The following is a 24,427-nucleotide window of genomic DNA, read 5'->3' on the forward strand; positions in this document are numbered from 1 at the left end:
CGGGCCAGTCCATAGCATCAATGCCTTCCTCTTGCAGGAACTGCTGACACTCCAGCCACATGAGGTCTAGCATTGTCTTGCATTAGAAAGAACCCGGGGCCAACCGCACCAGCATATGGTCTCACAAGGGGTCTGAGGATCTCATCTCGGTACCTAATGGCAGTCAGGCTACCTCTGGCGAGCACATGGAGGGCTGTGCGGCCCCCCAAAGAAATGCCACCCCACACCATGACTGACCCACCGCCAAACCGGTCATGCTGGAGGATGTTGCAGGCAGCAGAACGTTCTCCACGGCGTCTCCAGACTCTGTCACGTCTGTCACATGTGCGTGTGAACCTGCTTTCATCTGTGAAGAGCACAGGGCGCCAGTGGCGAATTTGCCAATCTTGGTGTTCTCTGGCAAATGCCAAACGTCCTGCACGGTGTTGGGCTGTAAGCACTACCACCACCTGTGGACCTCGGGCCCTCATACCACCCTCATGGAGTCTGTTTCTGACCGTTTGAGCAGACACATTTGTGGCCTGCTGGAGGTCATTTTGCAGGGCTCTGGCAGTGCTCCTCCTAATCCTATTGCACAAAGGCGGAGGTAGCGGTCCTGCTGCTGGGTTGTTGCCCTCCTACGGCCTCCTCCACGTCTCCTGATGTACTGGCCTGTCTCCTGGTAGCGCCTCCATGCTCTGGACACTACGCTGACAGACACAGCAAACCTTCTTGCCACAGCTCGCATTGATGTGGCATCCTGAATGAGCTGCACTACCTGAGCCACTTGTGTGGGTTGTAGACTCCGTCTCATGCTACCACTAGAGTGAAAGCACCGCCAGCATTCAAAAGTGACCAAAAAATCAGCCAGGAAGCATAGGAACTGAGAAGTGGTCTGTGGTCACCACCTGCAGAACCACTCCTTTATTGGGGGTGTCTTGCTAATTGCCTATAATTTCCACCTTTTGTCTATTCCATTTGCACAACAGCATGTGAAATGTATTGTCAATCAGTGTCGCTTCCTAAGTGGACAGTTTGATTTCACAGAAGTGTGATTGACTTGGAGTTACATTGTGTTGTTTAAGTGTTCCCTTTATTTTTTTGAGCAGTGTAATTTGTTCAGAACACTTTGAATAGCGGGTAGTTAGAACGCAAGAATGCTTCTTTTGTACACATGTACAACCCCAGACACACACACAGGTACACCTGTACAACCCCAGACACACACAGGTACACATGTACAATTCCCCCCCCCCCCACACACACACACACACACACACTGTGAGAACTAGCCGAGTGAGGTTCTTCCAGACCAATAAGACTGTTACAACAGTCAAGGAGGACAGGGCTTTAAACACTCAGCTTTAAAATGTCCCCAACATCTGGTTGTAATAAATATGTATGTTTTGTTCTCAGTCCTCTCTAATGTTATTCAAGTCTCTAACAAAAGGAACCTCTCTTATATTATATGGATCATATGTAATACTATACTATACTATATGTTGAGTACCTATAGTTTGGGCCTCTGTCATGATCCCTAGTGAGTCTGTGGTTGAAATGTAACCACACTGATCTCACTGCTATTATGTTTTCACTGATGGATTTATATGAAAAATGCTAAGCTCCTTCAAATGTACAGGTACTCTACCATTTTATTTGGACTTCAACTTGTTTCATGAAATCCATTAGCAAAGTGATTTTCTCTAAGGATTTGGATAGTTCCACTGTGTTCAGTCCCTATATGTTGCAGCCCTCTTAGATGTCATTGTGAGAGCTGCATTGTGATGTTCATTAGAAGAGCACGGAAGGAGATTTGGAGGCTGAGTTTGTGTAAGCCCTGAATAACTGAATACATGGATTTAACTCAGGAAAGCTGAGTATGGAGAAAATCTATTGTAATATGAAGCCGTATATATAGAACTATTATTTCACTCGGGGGGGAGGGGGGGGGGGGTCACTGCATTAAGTGTGATAGGTTATGTATTTCTTGAGGAAAACAGATCTGTACGTGACTGGAAAGTCAAGGCACAGTTTGACTGGTTGATTTGATTGGTTTCACCTATCCAACCCTCTCAGATCTGGGATTAATTTGGGAAAGGATGGAAGGAAGGAAGGAAGCAGAGCAGCCCATCGTCACTGTAGTTCCATCGGGTCAGTACTGTACAGTCCTTCTCCTCCTTAATGAGCTGAGAGACAGCAGGGACGACTGGACAGCTGGACTGGATCCTCCTTCCCCAGCGCCAAGGAAAAGACGGATTAAGACTGATATCCTCCTGGAGTACAGACCTCAGGTCCAAGAGAGAGAGAACTGAAATGAGAGAGAGGGAATGAGAGACTGGGGGACAGCTCAGAGACCGGAGGAGAGAGAGCGAAGGGAAAGAAAAGAGAGTGGGGGAGAAGAGGAGGAGAAACATATTGGGGGTTATGGAGTGTGTGTGATGGATGACGTCTCACCTTCACAGTAATTACGAGCAGCTGTTTCCTGAGGGGAGATCCAGAGCCCAGCAAACTCAGCGTCCAGCCATACACACAAACCTGCTGAGTAGAGGGGGAGAACAGAGGGAGGGAGGAGAGGAAAAGAAAGAGAGAGAGGGAAGAAACAATGACAAATAAACAAAGTGTGAACTCTCTTACCCTGGCAGACGTAACAGAGCACGGCCGGGGCCAATGAGGAAAACTAACAGCCTTGAATTATTTTCACCAGGAGGGTAAAAGAAAAGTCCAGAACAAAGAGAGAGGAAAAGAGAAACAGCGTTAGTGGATGATGTAAATTACCTGTTCAGATCATCACAGATGAACGTGGGGAGAGGAGACATGTCATTTACCTGTTCAGATCATCACAGATGAACGTGGGGAGAGGAGACATGTCATTTACCTGTTCAGATCATCACAGATGAATGTGGGGAGAGGAGACATGTCATGTACCTGTTCAGATCATCACAGATGAACGTGGGGAGAGGAGACATGTCATGTACCTGTTCAGATCATCACAGATGAACGTGGGGAGAGGAGACATGTCATGTACCTGTTCAGATCATCACAGATGAACATGGGGAGAGGAGACATGTCATTTACCTGTTCAGATCATCACAGATGAACGTGGGGAGAGGAGACATGTCATTTACCTGTTCAGATCATCACAGATGAATGTGGGGAGAGGAGACATGTCATTTACCTGTTCAGATCATCACAGATGAACGTGGGGAGAGGAGACATGTCATGTACCTGTTCAGATCATCACAGATGAACGTGGGGAGAGGAGACATGTCATGTACCTGTTCAGATCATCACAGATGAACGTGGGGAGAGGAGACATGTCATGTACCTGTTCAGATCATCACAGATGAACGTGGGGAGAGGAGACATGTCATGTACCTGTTCAGATCATCACAGATGAACGTGGGGAGTGGAAACATGTCATGTACCTGTTCAGATCATCACAGATGAACGTGGGGAGAGGAGACATGTCATTTACCTGTTCAGATCATAACAGATGAACGTGGGGAGAGGAGACATGTCATGTACCTGTTCAGATCATCACAGATGAACGTGGGGAGAGGAGACATGTCATGTACCTGTTCAGATCATCACAGATGAACGTGGGGAGAGGAAACATGTCATGTACCTGTTCAGATCATCACAGATGAACGTGGGGAGAGGAGACATGTCATGTACCTGTTCAGATCATCACAGATGAACGTGGGGAGAGGAGACATGTCATGTACCTGTTCAGATCATCACAGATGAACGTGGGGAGAGGAGACATGTCATGTAACTGTTCAGATCATCACAGATGAATGTGGGGAGAGGAGACATGTCATTTACCTGTTCAGATCATCACAGATGAACGTGGGGAGAGGAGACATGTCATGTACCTGTTCAGATCATCACAGATGAACGTGGGGAGAGGAGACATGTCATGTACCTGTTCAGATCATCACAGATGAACGTGGGGAGAGGAGACATGTCATGTACCTGTTCAGATCATCACAGATGAACGTGGGGAGAGGAGACATGTCATGTACCTGTTCAGATCATCACAGATGAACGTGGGGAGTGGAAACATGTCATGTACCTGTTCAGATCATCACAGATGAACGTGGGGAGAGGAGACATGTCATTTACCTGTTCAGATCATCACAGATGAACGTGGGGAGAGGAGACATGTCATGTACCTGTTCAGATCATCACAGATGAACGTGGGGAGAGGAGACATGTCATGTACCTGTTCAGATCATCACAGATGAACGTGGGGAGAGGAGACATGTCATGTACCTGTTCAGATCATCACAGATGAACGTGGGGAGAGGAGACATGTCATGTACCTGTTCAGATCATCACAGATGAACGTGGGGAGTGGAAACATGTCATGTACCTGTTCAGATCATCACAGATGAACGTGGGGAGAGGAGACATGTCATTTACCTGTTCAGATCATAACAGATGAACGTGGGGAGAGGAGACATGTCATGTACCTGTTCAGATCATCACAGATGAACGTGGGGAGAGGAGACATGTCATTTACCTGTTCAGATCATCACAGATGAACGTGGGGAGAGGAGACATGTCATTTACCTGTTCAGATCATCACAGATGAACGTGGGGAGAGGAGACATGTCATGTACCTGTTCAGATCATCACAGATGAACGTGGGGAGAGGAGACATGTCATGTACCTGTTCAGATCATCACAGATGAACGTGGGGAGAGGAGACATGTCATGTACCTGTTCAGATCACCACAGCGAACATTTAAATGAGTTTTCCATAGATCCACACAATCTCAGATTACTCCTGATCGTGACTCAGCAGATTTATCTGAGATAATCTTCCAGATATATTTCCTTGTTCGCTTCTCTCTACAACCTCAAGGATTTGCTGCTCCTCTTAAAAACTCCTCCTCTTTAATAAAACACACTTGGCTTCGCAACGCCAGACGCTTTCTCTTCGAGGCTTCGCCAGACACAGCCAGTAGAAGTGATTCTTTGCTTTGCAGCCTGTTAGGATAGTAAATACCACAGTGTAGGGACTCATGTTGAGCACTGGAATCTTTGTGACAGCATCAAATAGAATCATTCTCCCTCCTACACACACACTCTTCACACTCACCTTTGCTGACAAACTCAAATCTGCAGTGAGGACTTGATTGAGGATTTCATAAATATGAAGTTGCAGTTCTACATTCTTCCATTTTAAATCTGTATCCATGACTATCTCTATCCTCACAGTAGCAACAGGCTTGTGTGACAGCTGCAGTCAGATTGGTTTCTACTCTAAGGTAGATCAGTGTCTGTTCTCTCTCTCATACCCTGTGTGACTGTATAGGGCCTGAGACAAGCAGCAAGGGATATTTATGCCTTGTTCATTCTCCCAGTCTCATCATGCTGTGTTCTGAAGATATTAATAAGTGTCTCTCTCTCCCTGTTTCCTCCATTCAGTACCTGTAACCAAGCCTTTAATTAAACCAGAGCTGGGTCTCATTGCTCCTCTTCTCTCCCTCCTCTCCTCCAGACAAACTCTTTTTCTCCTCCCTCTCTCCTCTAGATTCTATCTGTATCCAGGGTTTTGATCCAGGGCTGGGTCTCCTAGCTCCCATCAACCCCATGATGGCAGGTATCAGCCTGGTCCCTGGTCCCCCGGGTCCCCCTGGTCCCCCCATCATCAAGGAGATCATCCACTGCCAGAGCTGCACCCTGTTCCCCCAGAACCCCAGTAAGACTCACACACGCACACGCACACGCACTAACACACACACACACACACACACACACACACACTGTCTTGTACAGCTAACCATGTGGGGACACACAATTCATTCCCACTCAAAATCCTAACCTCTAAACATAACCTGTACCCTAACCCTAGCTACTAACCCTAGCTCCTAACCCTTAACCTAATTCTAACCCTAAACCTAATTCTAACCCTAACACTAAACCCCTTAAAATAGCATTTGACCTTGTGGGGACTAAGAAAAGTGTCCCGTTGGTCAAATTTCTGTTTGTTTACTATTCTTGTAGGGTTAAACACAAGTATAGTTAAACACGTCCACCCATGCACACACACACACACACACACACACACACACACACACACACACACACACACACACACACACACACACACACACACACACACACACACACACACACACACACACACACACACACACTTGCATGCTGTTCTATCCTTTCCGTCTAAATTAATATAAATACATTGATATATGGACTATGGTCAAGAGTTGTCACCAGATGTAACCTGAGCATGCATGATGTTCCAGACCTGCCTCCTCCGTCAACACGGGAGCGCCCCCCAGGGTGTAAGACAGTGTTTGTGGGGGGTCTGCCGGAGAATGCCAGCGAGGAGATCATCAGGGAGGTGTTTGATCCGTGTGGTGACATCATCGCCATCAGGAAGAGCAAGAAGAACTTCTGTCACATCCGCTTCAGTGAGGAGTTCATGGTGGACAAGTCCCTCTACCTCTCTGGTCAGTACTATACTATACTATACAAATAGAATGCTATACACATAATATACTATACTATACTATGCCAATGCTATACTATACACACAACACACAAATGAGATGCTCTACCTCTCTGGTCAGTGGTCAGCATAACTATGTATTTGCAGCAGTTTTAAAGTATTCCTTTTTAATAGAATATGTATTAATGATACTAACACTGTAGAGGAGTAAAAACAGTGACCTTGTGTCCTGAAGCTCAACACTTAAAGCCGTTACGCCAAGACAGGAGCAGAAATAGACTGTAGCTATGCAGGCTGGAGATGCGCCTATTGATGAGGAGGACTACATGAATAGTTTTGCATTATGAATAGTTGAAAATGTAGAGTTTGTCCTTTCGATTTGCTAATGATCTTTCTGGTGGTATATGGGGTAGAGAATGTAAGCATTTGTAATACTGTATACTTTGAGTGTATCTGACTGTGGGAGTATGAGTTTACATGACTGTATACATCATTTGTCCACAGTATGTTTGTCTGTGTACCTGTGTGGAATGTCTCTGTATTGTTGTGTTTAGTGTACCCGACCTCTAAATGCACTGTTTCTCCAGGGTACCGGATGCGTATTGGCTCCAGTACAGATAAGAAGGACTCAGGGAGGATGCATGTGGACTTTGCTCAGGCCAGAGACGACCTGTATGAGTGGGAATGTCAACAGAGGCTGCTGGCCAGGGAGGAACGACACCGACGCAAGATCCACGAAGACTTCTTCCGACCACCCTCGCCACCTCCCATCATGCACTTCTCAGACCACGAGGCAGGACTGCTTGCGGAGAGATTGAAAGGTGAGAGGACAAATGAGGATGGTCGCTCTGAGCCCAGATTCGGCGGTGTTGTTTGGTTTTTATGATGAAGTACTGATGTTGTCTGGCTGTTCTGTGCCTCTTATAGCCACCCATCCCACAGCTGACGCTCAGTGTGTGTGCTGCAGATGGACCATGGTGGTGTGTAAACGTGTGTAATCTGTAAACTGGTCCAAGCTGCACACTGTATTACATACTAAGACATGCTTCATTCATTCCTGGTCCTTATTCACAGTATGGAAACAATGAAACACACATTCTCATGATTGATATCTTAGTGTAGTACAGACAGAGCAATGGAACATTCCCTTGATGTTATGGTGATTTGATATTGAAAAAAAAATCGGACACAATCATGTTATGTTACAAAAATACAGTTTCCGTTTCTAATTTCTTCTATCATCTAAATGAGTTATTGATCTCACTCTGTCTGCTAGAGCTCTCTCAGACACACTACCTATTCTCTCTCTGCATGAGAAGTACAGTCATGGCTTCCCTTCCCTTCATTATCCATCTATTGTGTTACACTAACCATCATAGCAGCATGTGAACATTCCTGGACAGAGATCTACGACATCATGCTGTGTTATCATCTGTTCTTTACCGAACAGACAGAGAGACGTAAATAACCCCAGGCAGGTCTGTTCCCTCTTTCCTAGGCAGCCTCACGTTGGGGAGGGGGGGGGGGGCGAGGAGAGAGACAGAGAGACAGGGACAGAGCGAATCACCTACAGAGAGATGAACCTGGAAAAGAGTTCGCTAAGCAAGCTGGACCTGGGGCTCTGTTCACAAACACAAACAGACCCCACAGTTGCCCCAGGACAGCAACACAATTAGACCCAACCATCGTCTTCTGCTGGTGGGAAATGTGTGTTGTCCTGTCTCCTTTTCCATTGCTGGTGCTTCATTTCTTTTCCCAGTCTGTGCTTTCCTGCTAATATACCCCCCACCCCCCTCTCTCCTTCTCTCTCTCATTTCAATTCAATTCAAGGGGCTTTATTGGCATGGGAAACACATGTTAACATTGCCAAAGCAAGGGAAGTAGATGATATACAAAAGTGAAATAAACAATAAAAATGAACAGTAAACATTACACTCCCAGAAGTTCCAAAATAATAACGACATTACAAATGTCATATTATGTATATATACAATGTTGTAACAATGTGCAAATGGTTAAAGTACAAAAGGGAAAATAAATAAACATAAATATGGGTTGTATTTACAATGGTGTTTGTTCCGCACTGGTTGCCCTTTTCTTGTGGCAACAGGTCACAAATCTTGCTGCTGTGATGGCACATTGTGGTATTTCACCCAGTAGATATGGGAGTTTATCAAAATTGGGTTTGTTTTCAAATTCTTTGTGGATCTGTGTAATCTGAGGGAAATATGTGTCTCTAATATGGTTATTCTGCCCTTGAGTTGCGTTCCCATGCAAAACTAGACAGATAGCTAACAACTAAGTCTTCAATAAAACTCCCAAGGCGTGACTTTTCTTGAATGAATATATTGAAAACGTTTATGTTGTAAAACTGCAAAATACAGAAAAGAATATACTTTAGTATTCAATTCACACCGACATACTGTAGCTGTACATTATATATTTGAAGTTGCATGAATACAAAGCACGTGCTAAGGCACCATGCATCTGGCATGATGCCAAACCATATAGCTAATTGTTACTCATATGGTAATTGGCTAACTCTTTTCATTACTCTAATAATGTACAACCATCTATGTAGAATAACAAAGCATATTACACTAGAATCGGTAACAAAACTACAGTATTGTATATTTTACAATTCGTTTGCATGACGCACGAGCAAAGTAATACAGCTAACGGCATAAATGAAAGGCATTGCAATTTGTGTGAGTAAATGCAACCAACCAACATTGATATGTAAACAACTCTATCAATAAGAAGATTATCATCACTAGCTAAATGCTTGAATCGAACTTACAAACAAATATTTTCCAAGGCTGAAGCGTGACAAGAAATAACTACACTGAAAGACCTGCACCGTAGCGTTGCTTTTAGCTGCTTCTATGCGTGCAGAACGAATTCTCTACTTCCTGTTTGCGTACATTCTAAGTACCAGAAAGCTCCACTAGGGGGCAAATAACACCATGGAACACAATGAAAATCCATCTTAACCATTGTAATAAAATAATCTGTTAACAGGATGGCAGCACAATGGTCATACATTTGGCAGGAGGTTAGGAAGTGCAGCTCAGTTTACACCTCATTTTGTGGGCAGTGTGCACATAGTCTGTCTTCTCTTGAGAGCCAGGTCTGCCTATGGTAGCCTATCTCAATAGCAAGGCTATGCTCACTGAGTCTGTACATAGTCAAAGCTTTCCTTAAGTTTGGGTCAGTCACAGTGGTCAGGTATTCTGCCACTGTGTACTCTCTGTTTAGGGCCAAATAGCATTCTAGTTTGCTCTGTTTTTTTGTTAATTCTTTCCAATGTGTCAAGTAATTATCTTTTTGTTTACTCATGATTTGGTTGGGTCTAATTGTGTTGCTGTCCTGTGGCTCTGTGGAGTCTGTTTGTGTTTGTGAACAGAGCCCCAGGACCAGCTTTCTTGGTGGACTCTTTTCCAGGTTCATCCCCCTGTAGGTTATGGCTTTGTTGTAGAATTTAACAACTATTTTCTGGATTTTGATAATTAGCGGGTATCGGCCTAATTCTGCTCTTATCGGCCTAATTCTGCTGTTATCGGCCTAATTATTTGGTGTTTTATGTTGTACACAGAGGATGTTTTTGCAGAATTCTGCATGCAGAGTCTCAATTTGGTGTTTGTCCCATTTTGTGAATTCTTGGTTGGTGAGCGGACCCCAGACTTCACAACCATAAAGGGTAATGGGTTCTACAACTGATACAAGTATTTTTAGCTAGATCCTAATTGAATTTTATGTTCCTATTGATGGCATAGAACGTCCTTCTAGCCTTGTCTCTCAGTTCGTTCACAGCTTTGTGGAAGTTACCTGTGGTCGGTCTCTCTCTCTCTCTCTCTCTCTCTCTCTCTCTCTCTCTCTCTCTCTCTCTCTCTCTCTCTCTCTCTCTCTCTCTCTCTCTCTCTCTCTCTCTCTCATATCTTCCCTGTCACCCTGTTCCACTGTCTATGCTCTCTGTTCAGAGTGGTGTTTCAAAGTGTTCTATTTCTCCATAATCATATTCATTCAAACAGCCTCTGGTTAATGCTTTTACATTCTCAGGCGGGTAAATAGCTTAAACATGTTCATTACCATATTACAGAGCATTACTCGGTCTCTCTCTTAATTCTTATGGCTGCAATCCCGTTAACGGGATGATATGACAACAGCCAGTGAAAGTGCAGTGCGCCAAATTCAAACAGAAATCCCATAATTAAAATTCCTCAAACATACATGTATCTTCTACCATTTTAAAGGTAATCTTGCTGTAATCTTGTCTAGCCAAAGACAGGAGTCACAAAAAGCAGAAATAGAGATAAAATGAATCACTAACGTTTGATGATCTTTATCAGATGACACTCAAAGGACTTCATGTTACACAATACATATATGCTTTGTTCGATAAAGTTCATATTTATATCCAAAAACCTCAGTTTACATTGGCGCCATGTTCAGAAATGCCTCCAAAATATCCAGAGAAATTGCAGAGAGCCACGTCAAATAAAATAAATACTCATCATAAACTTTGATGAAAGATACATGTTTTACATAGAATTAAATATACACTTGTTCTTAATGCAACCGCTGTGTCAGATTTCAAAAGCTTTACGGCAAAAGCACAATATTCAATAATCTGAGAACAGTGTTCAGCCACAAAAGGAAGCCATACAGTTACCCGCAAAATTGTGCATTCAACAAAACTCATAAAAAGCATTATAAATCTTCACTTACCTTTGCTGTTCTTCGTCGGAATCCACTCCCAGGACTCCCAATTCCACAAGAAATGTTTGTTTTGTTCGGTAATGTCCATCATTTATGTCCAAATAGCTATTTTGTTAGCGTGTTTGGTAAACAAATCCAAAGTCAGGAAGCGCGTTCACTAAAAGCAGACGAAATGTCAAAAAGTTCCATAACAGTCAGTAGAAACATGTCAAACGATGTATTGAATCAATCTTTAGAATGTTTTTAACATAAATCTTCAGTAACGTTCCAACCGTGAATTACATTGACTTCAGATGTGCGATGGAACAGAGCTCCCTCTCATGTGAACACGCATGGTCAGAGCATGGTCAGGTCATGATAGACCTGACTAATTCCTCTCTCCTTCGGCCCCACCTCACAGTAGAGGCATCAGACAAGGTTCTACAGACTGTTGACATCTAGTGGAAGCCGTAGGAAGTGCAAACTCATCCATATCCCACTGTGTATTCAATAGGGTCTTGGTTAAATCGACCAACCTCAGAATTCCCACTTCCTGTTTGGATTTTTTCTCAGGTTTTTGCCTGCCATATGAGTTCTGTTATACTCACAGACATCATTCAAACAGTTTTAGAAACTTCAGAGTGTTTTCTATCCAATATGAATAATAATATGCATATATTACCAACTGGGACTGAGGAGCAGGCAGTTTACTATTGGCACCTCTGTGCACCTTTCATCCAAGCTACTCAATACTGCCCCTGCAGCCATAAGAAGTTAATACAGCTGCTGCTATGAAGGAATGTTATTAGCCTTCAGACTGAGGCTGCAGCAGTAGAGGAAGGCTAACTGGTGGTCACAGATGGAAGAAAGAGGAGAGGAAGGTAGAGGGCGAGCAAGAGAGTGTGTGTGTTTGTTTGTTTGTGTGTGTGTATGTGTGTGTTTGTGTGTGTCACATTTTAGGTGGGTAAACGCTCGCACACAATAAAAAAGGTTTACCCTACACTACACCACTGGCTATTACTCGAAAGACTTTTAGTTCACTAAGCTTTCCATTAATATTACACATAGCAAAACACTGTGTGATATTTTTATTTGATTATTCATTGAAAAGGGGAAATAGACTTTCATTATTCCCAGTGTTGTGCTGGCCCACAATACCTTCATGCGACTGCATTATAATATGACTGTATGATTGTACGCTGCTGCCTCTCCTGAATAGGACTAGAGCTGTGAGGTGAAAAGTATTTTCAGCCAAGCATCTGTGTGCTCTCAGGTCGTGTTGCAGTGGGTATTGAACTCATTAAACGATGTCTAATTCACTCTGCGCTGTACAATCGGACACGGCTCTGTGGCACTTTTCAATTATTATACAAATGTGAAAAATGCACTCGACAAAGGCCCACCGAGACACAGACAGTTAGAGGCTACGCTCGCTCAACAACCAGTTTCAAACCCAGAAATGCATTTTGTGTTCAGAACAGACTGTGTGGTCTCATCCACAGGCTCTCAGAAAATATGAAACAGTCTGATAGGTAACCTCCCCATGCTGTTCAGTTCCTGTGCACTGAAGCACGGAGGGGAAGATAGAAGTAGAATTTCTTCAAAGTACATCGCCATATAATTTCTTTCTTTGAATAACCAAGTGAATTTTTGTAGGCTTTCAGCTTCACCGTTAAAACCTGTTTGGGATAGGGGGTGGTATTTTCACGTCCGGATGAAAAACGTGCCCAAAGTAAACTGCCTGCTACTCAGGCCTAGAAGCTAGGATATGCATATCATTTTCAAAAGTTTCTAAAACTGTTAAAATTATGTCTGTGAGTATAACAGAACTTATTTGGCAGGCGAAACCCCGAGGACAAACCATCCAGGAATAATCTTTTTTGAGGTGACTGTGTTTTCCATTGCATTTCTATGGGAATCTAGATTTCTGAGGCATCTGGTTGCAGTTCCTAGGGCTTCCACTAGATGTCAACAGTCTTTAGAAATTGGTTTATGTTTTTCCTTTGAGTAATGAAGAAGTGTGGCTGTTCAGACTGAGTGTCGAGTCTGGTGTACTGTTGTGTTTGGGGCGCGCAAGCATTTTATCCGCTATTGAATACAGTTTATTCCGTCTTAAATTTGATCGATTATTTATATTTTAAAATACCTAAAGTTTGATTAGGAAAGTTGTTTGAAATGTTTGGACCAAGATTACAGGTAATTTATTAGATAATGTGTGGTCATGTTGGGCGAGTTGGAACCTGTGTTTTTCTGAATCAAACGCGCCAAATAAATTGACATTTTGGGGATATAACGATGGAATTAATCGAACAAAAGGACCATTTGTGAAGTTTATGGGACATATTGGAGTGCCAACAGAAGAAGATCTTCAAAGGTAAGACATTAATTATATTGTTATTTCTGAGTTTTGTGTCGCGCCTGGCGGGTTGAAATATGATTGCCATGTGTTTGTTTGATGGGGTGCTGTCCTCAGATAATTGCATGGTTTGCTTTCGCCGTAAAGCCTTTTTGAAATCTGACACGGTGCCTGGATTAACTGTATTTTGGTGTATTGCACTTGTGATTGTATGAAAGTTAAATATTTCTAATAATTTATTTTTAATTTTGCGCTCTGCAATTTCACCAGATGTTGTCGAAACGTTCCGCTAGCGGAACCCCTAGCCGTAAAAATTAAACCATCAGCTTTAAACCTCTCCCCTCCTTCTCCCCCATCATCCCCCTCCAGATGACCATAAGTTCAGTGAAGCGACTGCGGTCCTGTTCACGTGGATCGACCGTGGTGAGGTCAACCGGCGGTCGGCTAATCACTTCTACTCTATGATCCAGTCGGCAAATAGCCACGTCCGGAGACTGATGAGTGAGAAGGCCCAGCACGAGGAGGAGATGGAGCTAGCCAAGGAGACATTTAAAAACTCCCTGCTGGCCATACTGACTCAGTGTAAGCATCTAACTAGACACACTCTGCACTACCTGTAACACTTTATTGACCTAAACCCTTCCTAGACACAGAGAACTACAGGTACCTCTCACATAGCACTAAAGACCAGTTGTTCTACACAGCTGTGCAGTGATGAGCCTGTAGTTAGGGAGGGTGACAGTAGTCAGAGACCAGACAGAGGTAAGTACAGTACAGTGTCCTGAGGAAACCTCTGTGTGTCTGTCTGGAACTTACTACAGGACCAGCTGATCTACCTACTGTACCTCCCAGGTAGGCATCATAGTACAGTGTCCATCCAGCAGGCACTCTCAAACAATGTCAATGTACACTATGGACTGATATTGAAATTATATGAAATACCATCTGGAAAGACAATGAAACAACAGCACGATTGATCAATGGCTTATGACTGTTTAAATGGTACTATTTAGAGTCTTATTTGTTATGCTCAACACCGAGAAGAAAAACTGAGCTATATAGTCCTCTGGTGTTGGTTTAATATGAAAATCCATTAAGCAAAGTCCCAGAGATATGAATTAAATCACCAGAGTGGACGTAGAGGATGATGAGGGGGTGTAGTTTTAACGTTGACCTGGTCACTGTGCACTTGTCCAGTAGTAATAATGACACTATTTATTACATTTCCTGTTGTTTATTGAAGATGAATATGATAGTATGCAATCAGAACAGAGCCAAGCTTTAAAGGCAACATTCTTCTACTGGTGGGGAGAATAATGATGACTACAGTAAATACAACACTCCCAAAAGAGTTATGAATGATTAATGACAAAATACTAATTTTATGTAAATGCAATAGTATGTCTAGCATCACAAAGCAAGCCATCCATTGTAGAATGTTGTCTTTGTCAGTCCTGAAGGAACTGAATCGGCAGGTATGAGATGTAAGTACTGTACAGCACTGTGAAGGAGACACCAGGTTACACTATAGCCAGCATTTAACCTAGGAGGCCCTACAAACCAACAAAAACAATGTGTCAAAATCACAGCCCACCCAATGATTCTCAATATGTTGGTGGGTGGTAGAGGTAAATGCAATGGGATCCACGAACCCAGGCTGGCACGATGAGGCTCCTAGTGTCTTCTCTGTGGTGTTGTGCCTGGGTGGTACAGTAGTGCTACATAAAGTCTTGTCTTGACTCTCCTGTTCACCCCAAGTCGAGCAGATCACGGCTGTGTTCACCGCTGCCTCCAGGCAGAAGGCATGGGACCATTTCACTAAAGCGCAGCGCAAGAACATAGACATTTGGAGAAAGCAGTGTGAGGTTGGTACTCTCTCCTTACTCCCCTTATTCCTTGTCATGTTTGGACCCCTCAGGACAGGAGAGATTGACAGACAGACATTCTAGAAGGATTGAGTCCTACTGTGTTTCATGTTGCTGTTGTTGCAGACTGCTGTGCCCTCACAGATACACAGACAGATAGACAGACAGCCGTGTTGTTCTGATCTACGGATGCGGTGTGTTCTCTCCTACAATATTATTCGTATACTTTTTTCTCACATTGATGAAACACACACACGCGTGCAGATGACAGTAACTAAAGATCTGAGGCCTCCTAGAAAGTATGAGTGGGTGCTATGGCAACAGAGGCTTCCAGGGTTAAGACAGATCAATAATTAATTGGAATTATAACAAGTCAGCATGCTGGAACATTCTCTACAGGAGGGAAACATATTATGTTAGTTATCACTTTCATTAGAACTAAACAAAAACATCCTATTGATCTCATGGAATGGGGATATATTTGGTTGTACAAACATTACACAAACCTAGATCTGAATCCTTGATTATTTTACACCACCTTGGTCTTGATTTGGCCATTTTGAGACCATGCCGATTTATTGAAGTGAATTAAAAGTAATGAGCAGGTATTTGAGAGTGTCTACCTGTGAGGGGCAGCATTATCCAGGAAGATGTTAAAGATGCTCCAGGAACTTTGGCGACTACTAAGTATGTTTTAAATCTTCCACTTTGGGCTGGATGTGTCAATGTATAGGTCATACACGCATAATCTATCTGCAGATACCTCCATTAGGCATGGAATCCCTAGTTTGAAAGCGACTGTTTTTCTGGATGCTGTGCTGTGCCATTTTCCCTACATTTCCCCCCACCTGGGCCAGCCCCCTAGCAATTTGAGTTCTAGCCAATGAGCTTCAGCCCCTTGCCATTTAAGTGACAGCTAGCAAGATGCACACACAGCAAAGCGAGAGAGCGCAATGACGTGGTGCACATCTCTGCAATTTCAGGGGACCACTTTTGGCTTGTGAGCAAGACCTTCAGAACTACTGGCTAAAATGTATACAAAAGTACTGGATAATCTTTTTAACTTTATATGACCATTCATACTGTAAGCCCTCTATGGGCATGCTGTACATGTCTCTAAGTCAAGTCAGTGAGAAACGAATCATGCCATGTCTATTCTCAAAGCAACCAGAGGTAAGGCATTGATGTGGAAGAAGACACTAACAGTAAACACTATGAAGTGAGTCTTGCTAGCATGCCACCATTGTGAAATCCTTTGTTATGGTTCAGTAGTATGCTTGGTAAGTGTTCAAGTAGTTAAAGTAAGGGAACTCTGCAATCTGAACCGTCATAGATTAACTATGACAAATGGCTGTGAATTAATTAGCTACTGATGTCAGTATCAACATCCTCCATGACAGTAAAATGAAATTCCAGTTTTATTATGAGCTGATAAAGGAGTTGGCAGAAATCAGGAGATCAGATAAGTCTCTAAACACCATTGGATTTCTCCGTCTTCATGCCGTACTGTAGCTTCTAAGAAAAAGGCTCTGGCTGCTTCAGTACTGCAGCGGAGGTTTTCTGTGCTCACAGTCACACATAACAAAACTCTCCCTCCAACCCTCTCTCCCTTTCTCTCTCTTCCTTTTCCTCTCATAACTCTATCCCTCTCTCCCCTAGTTGAGTCATTGCTAAGCATATTTACTTTATTTGAGGAGAGATTTCACAGTGGTGGTATTAGACAGCCTCACAGCTGAGGCAGTACTAGTTATCAGAGCAGCTGGGAGAATGAGATGATTTCTATGCTCCTCTGTCTTTAGCATGTGGAAAAAGGAAGCATTCAAACTGCCCATGGGCACAGATCTAGGATCAGTTTACATTACCCTCTAAATCCTAACCTTAACCATTGCAGAAGGAAACCAAACTGAGTCATTCCATGTCATTTCAGCAAGCCATGCTTCGGAGCTTTGGGTGAGATAGTGGGTGTCGAAATCCTCTTTCTTGTGCTTTTTGAGGTGGAATGACTCATTTGACCATAGTTCAGTCTCTAGGTAACCTAGAGTCTCTAGTAACCATCCTTAAAAGGGCAGTCTGGTTGAAACCATTTTTAGACAGGCATCTGGGTGGGTGTTAAGTACTGAGACACTGAGGTGTCCTTGCGCTATGTGTGTCCTTGTTTTGTGATGTGACAGGAGCTGCAGAACGCCAACAGTGAGGAGATAATGGGGATTCGCCGGGAGGAGGAGATGGAGATGTCTGATGACGACTCGGATGAGAGCCCCTGTAAGAAGATACGCAGGGAGGACAACGGTAGGTCAGACACAGGCCCAATCCCAAACTTACTCCTAGGTTCTAGACTCCTAGGTTCTAGGCCCTAGCGCTTATCTCCTAGCTGCTAGCCCCTAGGCACTGGTACCTTTTAATGATGGCAGACCAGTGTAGCTCATAAATCACCAGACTGCTAGAGTATATATTGGTGGTTGATGTTCATGACCTGTCACACAGCCCCAGAACCCTAGACACTGCCAGTCAAATGGCAGGAAGAACGATCTAGCAGCTGGGATGTGATGGGATGTTCTAGATGGGCTGTGGTGGTACAGTGACCAAGCTGCTCAGATTTAGAAGACTTCACAATCTATTACTGCTCTGCTCCAAAGCTGCAGCCTATTCTAATGCCTGCTGAAGGAGCCTGTTGAAAGGACAGCAGTGCTTTACTGAGAAGCTCTGAACAGCTCCCTTTGATGTGTCCTGAATACATTACATGTATGGAGGAGGAGAGAGAACAATAGAAACCTCCACTTCCAGTGACTCAGAACCTCACAGGTTTGGTGGAGAGTTGACTCACTGCAGTTTGTGTGTGTATGTGTGTGCGTGCATGCATATGTGTGTGTGTTGTGTCTAACCCTCTCTCCCCTCCTCCTCTCCAGGTGTGTGTGTCTTCTGTCTAACCCCCCCCTCCTCCTCTCCAGGTGTGTGTGTCTTGTGTCTAACCCCCCCCCCCCCCCCCCCTCATCCTCTCCAGGTGTGTGTGTCTTGTGTCTAACCCTCTCTCCCCCCCTCCTCTCCAGGTGTGTGTGTCTTGTGTCTAACCCCCCACCCCCTCATCCTCTCCAGGTGTGTGTGTCTTGTGTCTAACCCCCCCCCCCCCTCATCCTCTCCAGGTGTGTGTGTCTTGTGTCTAACCCTCTCTCCCCTCCTCCTCTCCAGGTGTGTGTCTTATGTCTAACCCCCCCCCCCCCTCCTCTCCAGGTGTGTGTCTTGTGTCTAACCCTCTCTCCCCTCCTCCTCTCCAGGTGTGTGTGTCTTGTGTCTAACCCTCTCTCCCCTCCTCCTCTCCAGGTGTGTGTCCTGTGTCTAACCCCCCCCCCCCTCCTCTCCAGGTGTGTGTCTTGTGTCTAACCCTCTCTCCCCTCCTCCTCTCCAGGTGTGTGTCTTGTGTCTAACCCCCCCCCCCCCCCCTCATCCTCTCCAGGTGTGTGTCTTGTGTCTAACCCCCCCCCCCCCCATCCTCTCCAGGTGTGTGTCTTGTGTCTAACCCCCCCCCCCCCCCTCCTCTCCAGGTGTGTGTGTCTTGTGTCTAACCCTCTCTCCCCTCCTCCTCTCCAGGTGTGTGTCTTGTGTCTAACCCCCCCCCCCCTCCTCTCCAGGTGTGTGTGTCTTGTGTCTAACCCTCTCTCCCCTCCTCCTCTCCAGGTGTGTGTCTTGTGTCTAACCCTCTCTCCCCTCCTCCTCTCCAGGTGTGTGTGTCTTGTGTCTAACCCTCTCTCCCCTCCTCCTCTCCAGGTGTGTGTCTTGTGTCTAACCCTCTCTCCCCTCCTCCTCTCCAGGTGTGTGTGTCTTGTGTCTAACCCCCCCCCCCTCCTCTCCAGGTGTGTGTCTTGTGTCTAACCCTCTCTCCCCTCCTCCTCTCCAGGTGTGTGTGTCTTGTGTCTAACCCTCTCTCCCCTCCTCTCCAGGTGTGTGTGGCCAGTCTGGGGCCTCTCTGAGGGAGGAGAATGACTCTCTGCGCTGGCAGCTGGATGCCTACAGGAACGAGGTGGAGCTGTTGAGGAAGGAGCAGGGCAAGGCCTGCCACCCCGACGACCCCGAACACTCCCTCAACACACACACACACCTGCTACAGCAGAGCATGCACAACATGCATCAGGTACATTATTACAGCATCTACGCCTGGATCATATTCAACCTGTGATTCCACTGTTGGGATTGTGCTGATACCAACTCTAATTGATATACAGTACCATCAATAGAATACAGTGCCAACACTCATCACATGCTGCAGGTATGTCTACCTGTGCTTTCACTAGCAAAAGGTAATTGAAGGCCAAAGCACCGGTACCTAGAAACAAAGAGTATTAGGGACAGTGCAGCTACAGTACACATCACTCTGATTTATTCTGACTGTCCTGTCTACCGCATTCTCACTCCCTCCCTTTACAACCTGACCCAGACAGACCACAACACAGTCAGACCTCTGCCTGCTGTTGTTCCTGCTTACTGGTGTCTCCTCTGTGGTCATCACCTTCTCTGTTGTTTTTGTCCTCCCAGCACTGTCTCCCTATCTAACTGTGTTGTGGTCTATTGTGTAACTGTCTCTCTGTGTGTCTCCCTATCTAACTGTGTTGTGGTCAATTGTGTAACTGTCTCTCTGTGTGTCTCCCTACCTAACTGTGTTGTGGTCTATTGTGTAACTGTCTCTCTGTGTGTCTCTCTCTCCTCCCAGCAACTGCTGAGTCTGCAGGATCAGCTGAGGAGTAAGGAGGTGGAGCTGGAGCAGGCTAGAGACGAACACCGATACCTGGAGGGAGAGGTCCTAGCCCTGAGAGACAAGGTGAGAGAACATGCATGCACACAAATGTGTAAACACACACACAGACACACACACACGAGTGTGGAAACTCGCACTCACTGATCCAGATGGGAGCGTAGGGTTCTGAGTCATGATGGTTATGAAGATATAGAGAAACAAACAGCAAAAATAACCTCCTTACACATAACAGTACCAGGGTGTCCCTATTACTGATCCTTCAGATAACACACTGTACTGTATTGTATATGAGTACAGAGGCCCATGAGCTCTGTAGGGTTGGCTGTTGGGTCTTTAACATACTGAGTAACTGACAAGGATAGAAATGTATTTATAAACTGGGTGGTTTGAGCCCTGAATGCTGATTGGCTGACAGCCGTGGTATATCAGACCGTATACCACGATTACGACAAAACTTTGATTTTTACTGCTCTAATTAGGTTGGTAACCAGTTTTATAATCGCAATAAGGCACCTCGGGGGTTGTGATATATGGCCAATATACCACGGCTAAGGGCTGTGTCCAGGCACTCCGCTTTGTGTCGTGCTTAAGAACAGCCCTTAGCCGTGGAATATTGGCCAAATACCACACCTCCTCGGGCGTTATTAAATATAGTGAAACATACAGAATGCAGGAGGGAGTTAAGGACATGGATTTGATGTAGTGGCAGTCTAGTATTTATTTTGGCAGGCTACTATAGCTGTCTCTTCAAATATTCTCTTTATCTCCCTCCTCTTTATCTATCTCTGTCTCTTTCTATCGTTGTTTCTGCACACGTTGCTCTCCCTCAGTAGGGGGGCACACACACACGTCCCTCATCCCCCTCCCTCCATGTCCTCTCATCCCCCTCTCCTCTCACTCTCCACACCACTCACTCCTCTCCAAGCCTGACAGACTCTGAAATGGCTGAAATGGCTCAAACTTCCTCTCAAGACAGTCTGAGAGCACAGGCAGCAGCCTGTGTGTTTGTCCTTTCTTCTGAGGCTACCCCTGCTCCACCCTGGTGACCCCCCTTTTTCCCCAAGAATGAATAACCTTCCATTCACTCCATTTTCATCTGTTATCAAAATGAAACGAAACAAATATATACGTTTACTCAATAAAATTTTATTTTTCAAATAATCTTTGTCAAAAACGTTTGTACACTGAACAAAAATATAAACGCAACATATAGTGGTGGTCCTTGTTTCATGAGCTGAAATAAAAGATCCCATACATTTTCCATATGAACAAAAAGCTTATTTCTCTCAAAATTTGAGCACAAATTTGTTTACATCTTTGTTAATGAGCATTTCTCCTTTGCCAAGATAATCCATCCACCTGACAGGTGTCAGGTGTGGCCAATCAAGAAGCTGATTAAACAACATAATCATTACACAGGTACACTTTGCGCTGGGGACAATTAAAGGCCACTCTAAAATGTGCAGTTTTGTCACACAGCACAATGCCACAGATGTCTCATGTTTTGAGGAAGCGTGCATGCTGACTGCTGCAATGTCCACCAGAGCTGTTGCCAGATAATTGAATGTTCATTTCTTTACCATAAACCTCCTCCAATGTCATTTTTAGAGAATTTGATGTCAACGTTGTGAACAGAGTGCCCCATGGTGGCGGTGGGGTTGTTGTATGGGCAGGCATAAGCTACGGACAATGAAGTCAATTGCATGTTATCTATGGCAATTTGAATGCACAGAGATACCCTGATGAGATCCTGAGGCCCATTGCCGCCATCACCTCATGTTTCAGAATTATAATGCACGGCCCCATGTCGCAAGGATCTGTACACAATTCCTGGAAGATGAAAATGTCCGAGTTCTTCCATGTCCTGCATACTCACCAGACATGTCACCCATTGAGCATGTTTGGAATGCTCTGGATCGACGTGTACGACAGCGTGTTCCAGTTCCCGCCAATATTCAGCAACTTTGCACAGCCATTGAAGAGGAGTTGGACAACATTCCACAGGCCACAATCAACAGCCTGATCAACTCTATGCAAAGGAAAAGTGTCGCGCTGCATGAAGCAAGTGGTGGTCACTGACTGGTTTTCTGATCCACACCCCCTACCTTTTTTTCAAGGTATCTGTGACCAACAGATGCATATCTGTATACCTAGTCATGTGAAATCCAGAGATTAGGACCTAATGAATTTATTTCAATTGACTGATTTCCTCATATGAACTGTAAATCTGTATAAAAAAAGAAATTGTTGCATGCTGCATTTATATTTGTGTTCAGTATATATTGTCCCAAATAATAATCAGTTCTCTTCATTTTTTGTTCCTAAAAATGTTTACTCTGACTTTGAATACCACTGGCCTACAGCATGGTCAAGCATATGAATGGTTCGGACAGTTTACTAAACAACTACTGATTTAGAACCACACAGACAACAGGAGCACTGCCTCCACTATTCCTGCACCATTTCAACGTAAACATTTAAATATCATCAAATCAACTAGGCTACATATGCTTAGTTTAATACACTGAAAACAAACTTAAAGATACCAAAAACAAAGAGTGGCACAATGTTTGAATTGATGGTGAGATCAGAATCTACGTTATAATCACTTGCCTGTATCATTGGTCACATGTATGTGGAAGCCTGGCTTCCTTTGGCATCCATGAACTCCACTGCTGACAATAATACAACCCGTGGATGGACAAGTACCTTTCTGATTCTATCTGATTCTGCTAACTGTAACTGTTTTTTCATTGTTATTGGATTGAGAGAATGGGAACATCAATAGGAATAGAGCTCCTGTGGAGAAAGAGTGTTTTCAGCTGCCAGTGGATAGATGGATAAAACAGATAGATAGATGAACAAATAAAAGGATAGAGAGAACATCCAGGGAGGATACATTGTTTCCATACAGTCTAAAGATGCTACATTAAACAACAGCTACTTGGATTCTGCTTCTGTTACTAAGACCATGCTCTATGCCTCTGTTTGTTACCAGGGATGAATGGTCAGTACTTGATGTTGGTCTCTGTCTTGTTCTCTGTGTGTCTTGTTTTCAGATGCTGACTAACGGGGATGTAGTGGTAGTGCAGGGGACCAACGGAGAAGCACCTGAGAAGGTCAGTTCGCCCCAACATACACCACTATACAGTACCCACACAATACTGCACACCACAGGTGGCTGGTGGCACCTTAATTGGGGAGGGCAGCTCATAATAATGTCTGGAACAGAATGAATGGAATGGTATCAAACATATCAAACACTTGGTTTTCATATGTGTGATACCATTCTAGCCATTACTATGAGCTGTCCTCCCCTCTCCAGCCTCCTGTGTACACACACACACACATGCAATCAACATCTCTTGAGTGATTTTATTGACCCAGCCAGCCAGTGTGAGGTGACGTCTTCAGGGCAGGGGGTAGGCCTATGCATTAAGGGTATATTGGGGGGGGGGGGGGGGGGGGGGGGGGGGGGGGTTGTAGTGTGTTACTGTGTATGTCCCTTGTGCCCTGTGAAAGGCAGAGATGCACTGGTGGGGAGAGGAGAAGGGGAAGGAGAGGGGGGTATCCCAATGGAGTAGCATCAGTAGCACCAGCCACTCTCCTCTCTCTCATAAAAATAGCACTACCCCAATGAGTGCACACACATCAGCTCACATTGCGTTTGTGTGTGTATAAGGACTAACACTGTGTTGTTTGTGTGTCTGTAGGTAGTGAACGGGTGTGTGACCCCTCTGTACCGCAGCAGAGACAGGAGTTGTGAAGCAGCCATGAGAGGAGCCCTCACATCAGAGAGAGAGGCTCTGCTACTGGGTACAGTACATATACATTTGATGTATACTACAAAGCATATGCATAATATTATCTGGATTGTTAGATAATATTCATCTGACTGGGAGTGTTTTAATGGTTGGCGTTAGACATGTTGGAGGGGAGCCTATTGTTAATGGGGTGAAACAGTCTTGAAAGCCTGTCTATCCAGTCTGGTCTCAGAGCAAAACATATAATATTTTACTCAAATCCGTGCCACTCCATTTAGTATGAAATGTTACTTTACGTTAGTTTACATTAAATTGGCCTACGTGAATCCGGGACACTCAAATAGGTATGACAATGTTACGTTTGGTATGACACTCTGGGGTATGACACTCGGGGGGCTCCCGAGTGGCACAGCGGTATAAGGCACTGCATCTCAGTGCTAGATGCGTCACTACAGACCCCCTGGTTTCAATCCAGGCTGTTTCACAATCAGCCGTGATTGGGAGTCCCATAGGGCGGTGTAGGCCGTCATTGTAAAT

General features: G+C 44.5%; 1 protein-coding gene across 1 annotated transcript in view; it reads left to right on the forward strand.

Moving 5' to 3' along the window:
• Positions 1 to 24,427, forward strand: part of LOC129816497 (ecto-NOX disulfide-thiol exchanger 1-like) — a 128,744-nt gene that overhangs the window by 97,582 nt on the left and 6,735 nt on the right. Inside the window, exons 4-13 of the mRNA XM_055871052.1 lie at positions 5,522 to 5,689; positions 6,255 to 6,461; positions 7,048 to 7,281; positions 13,884 to 14,096; positions 15,273 to 15,379; positions 17,551 to 17,668; positions 19,315 to 19,505; positions 20,082 to 20,189; positions 23,186 to 23,245; positions 23,840 to 23,942. Of these exons, the coding sequence (XP_055727027.1) occupies positions 5,522 to 5,689; positions 6,255 to 6,461; positions 7,048 to 7,281; positions 13,884 to 14,096; positions 15,273 to 15,379; positions 17,551 to 17,668; positions 19,315 to 19,505; positions 20,082 to 20,189; positions 23,186 to 23,245; positions 23,840 to 23,942 (1,509 nt within the window). The remainder of the gene's footprint in view (positions 1 to 5,521; positions 5,690 to 6,254; positions 6,462 to 7,047; positions 7,282 to 13,883; positions 14,097 to 15,272; positions 15,380 to 17,550; positions 17,669 to 19,314; positions 19,506 to 20,081; positions 20,190 to 23,185; positions 23,246 to 23,839; positions 23,943 to 24,427) is intronic.

This window comes from Salvelinus fontinalis, chromosome 19, assembly GCF_029448725.1.
Source record: "Salvelinus fontinalis isolate EN_2023a chromosome 19, ASM2944872v1, whole genome shotgun sequence".
NCBI classification, from domain to species: domain Eukaryota; kingdom Metazoa; phylum Chordata; class Actinopteri; order Salmoniformes; family Salmonidae; genus Salvelinus; species Salvelinus fontinalis.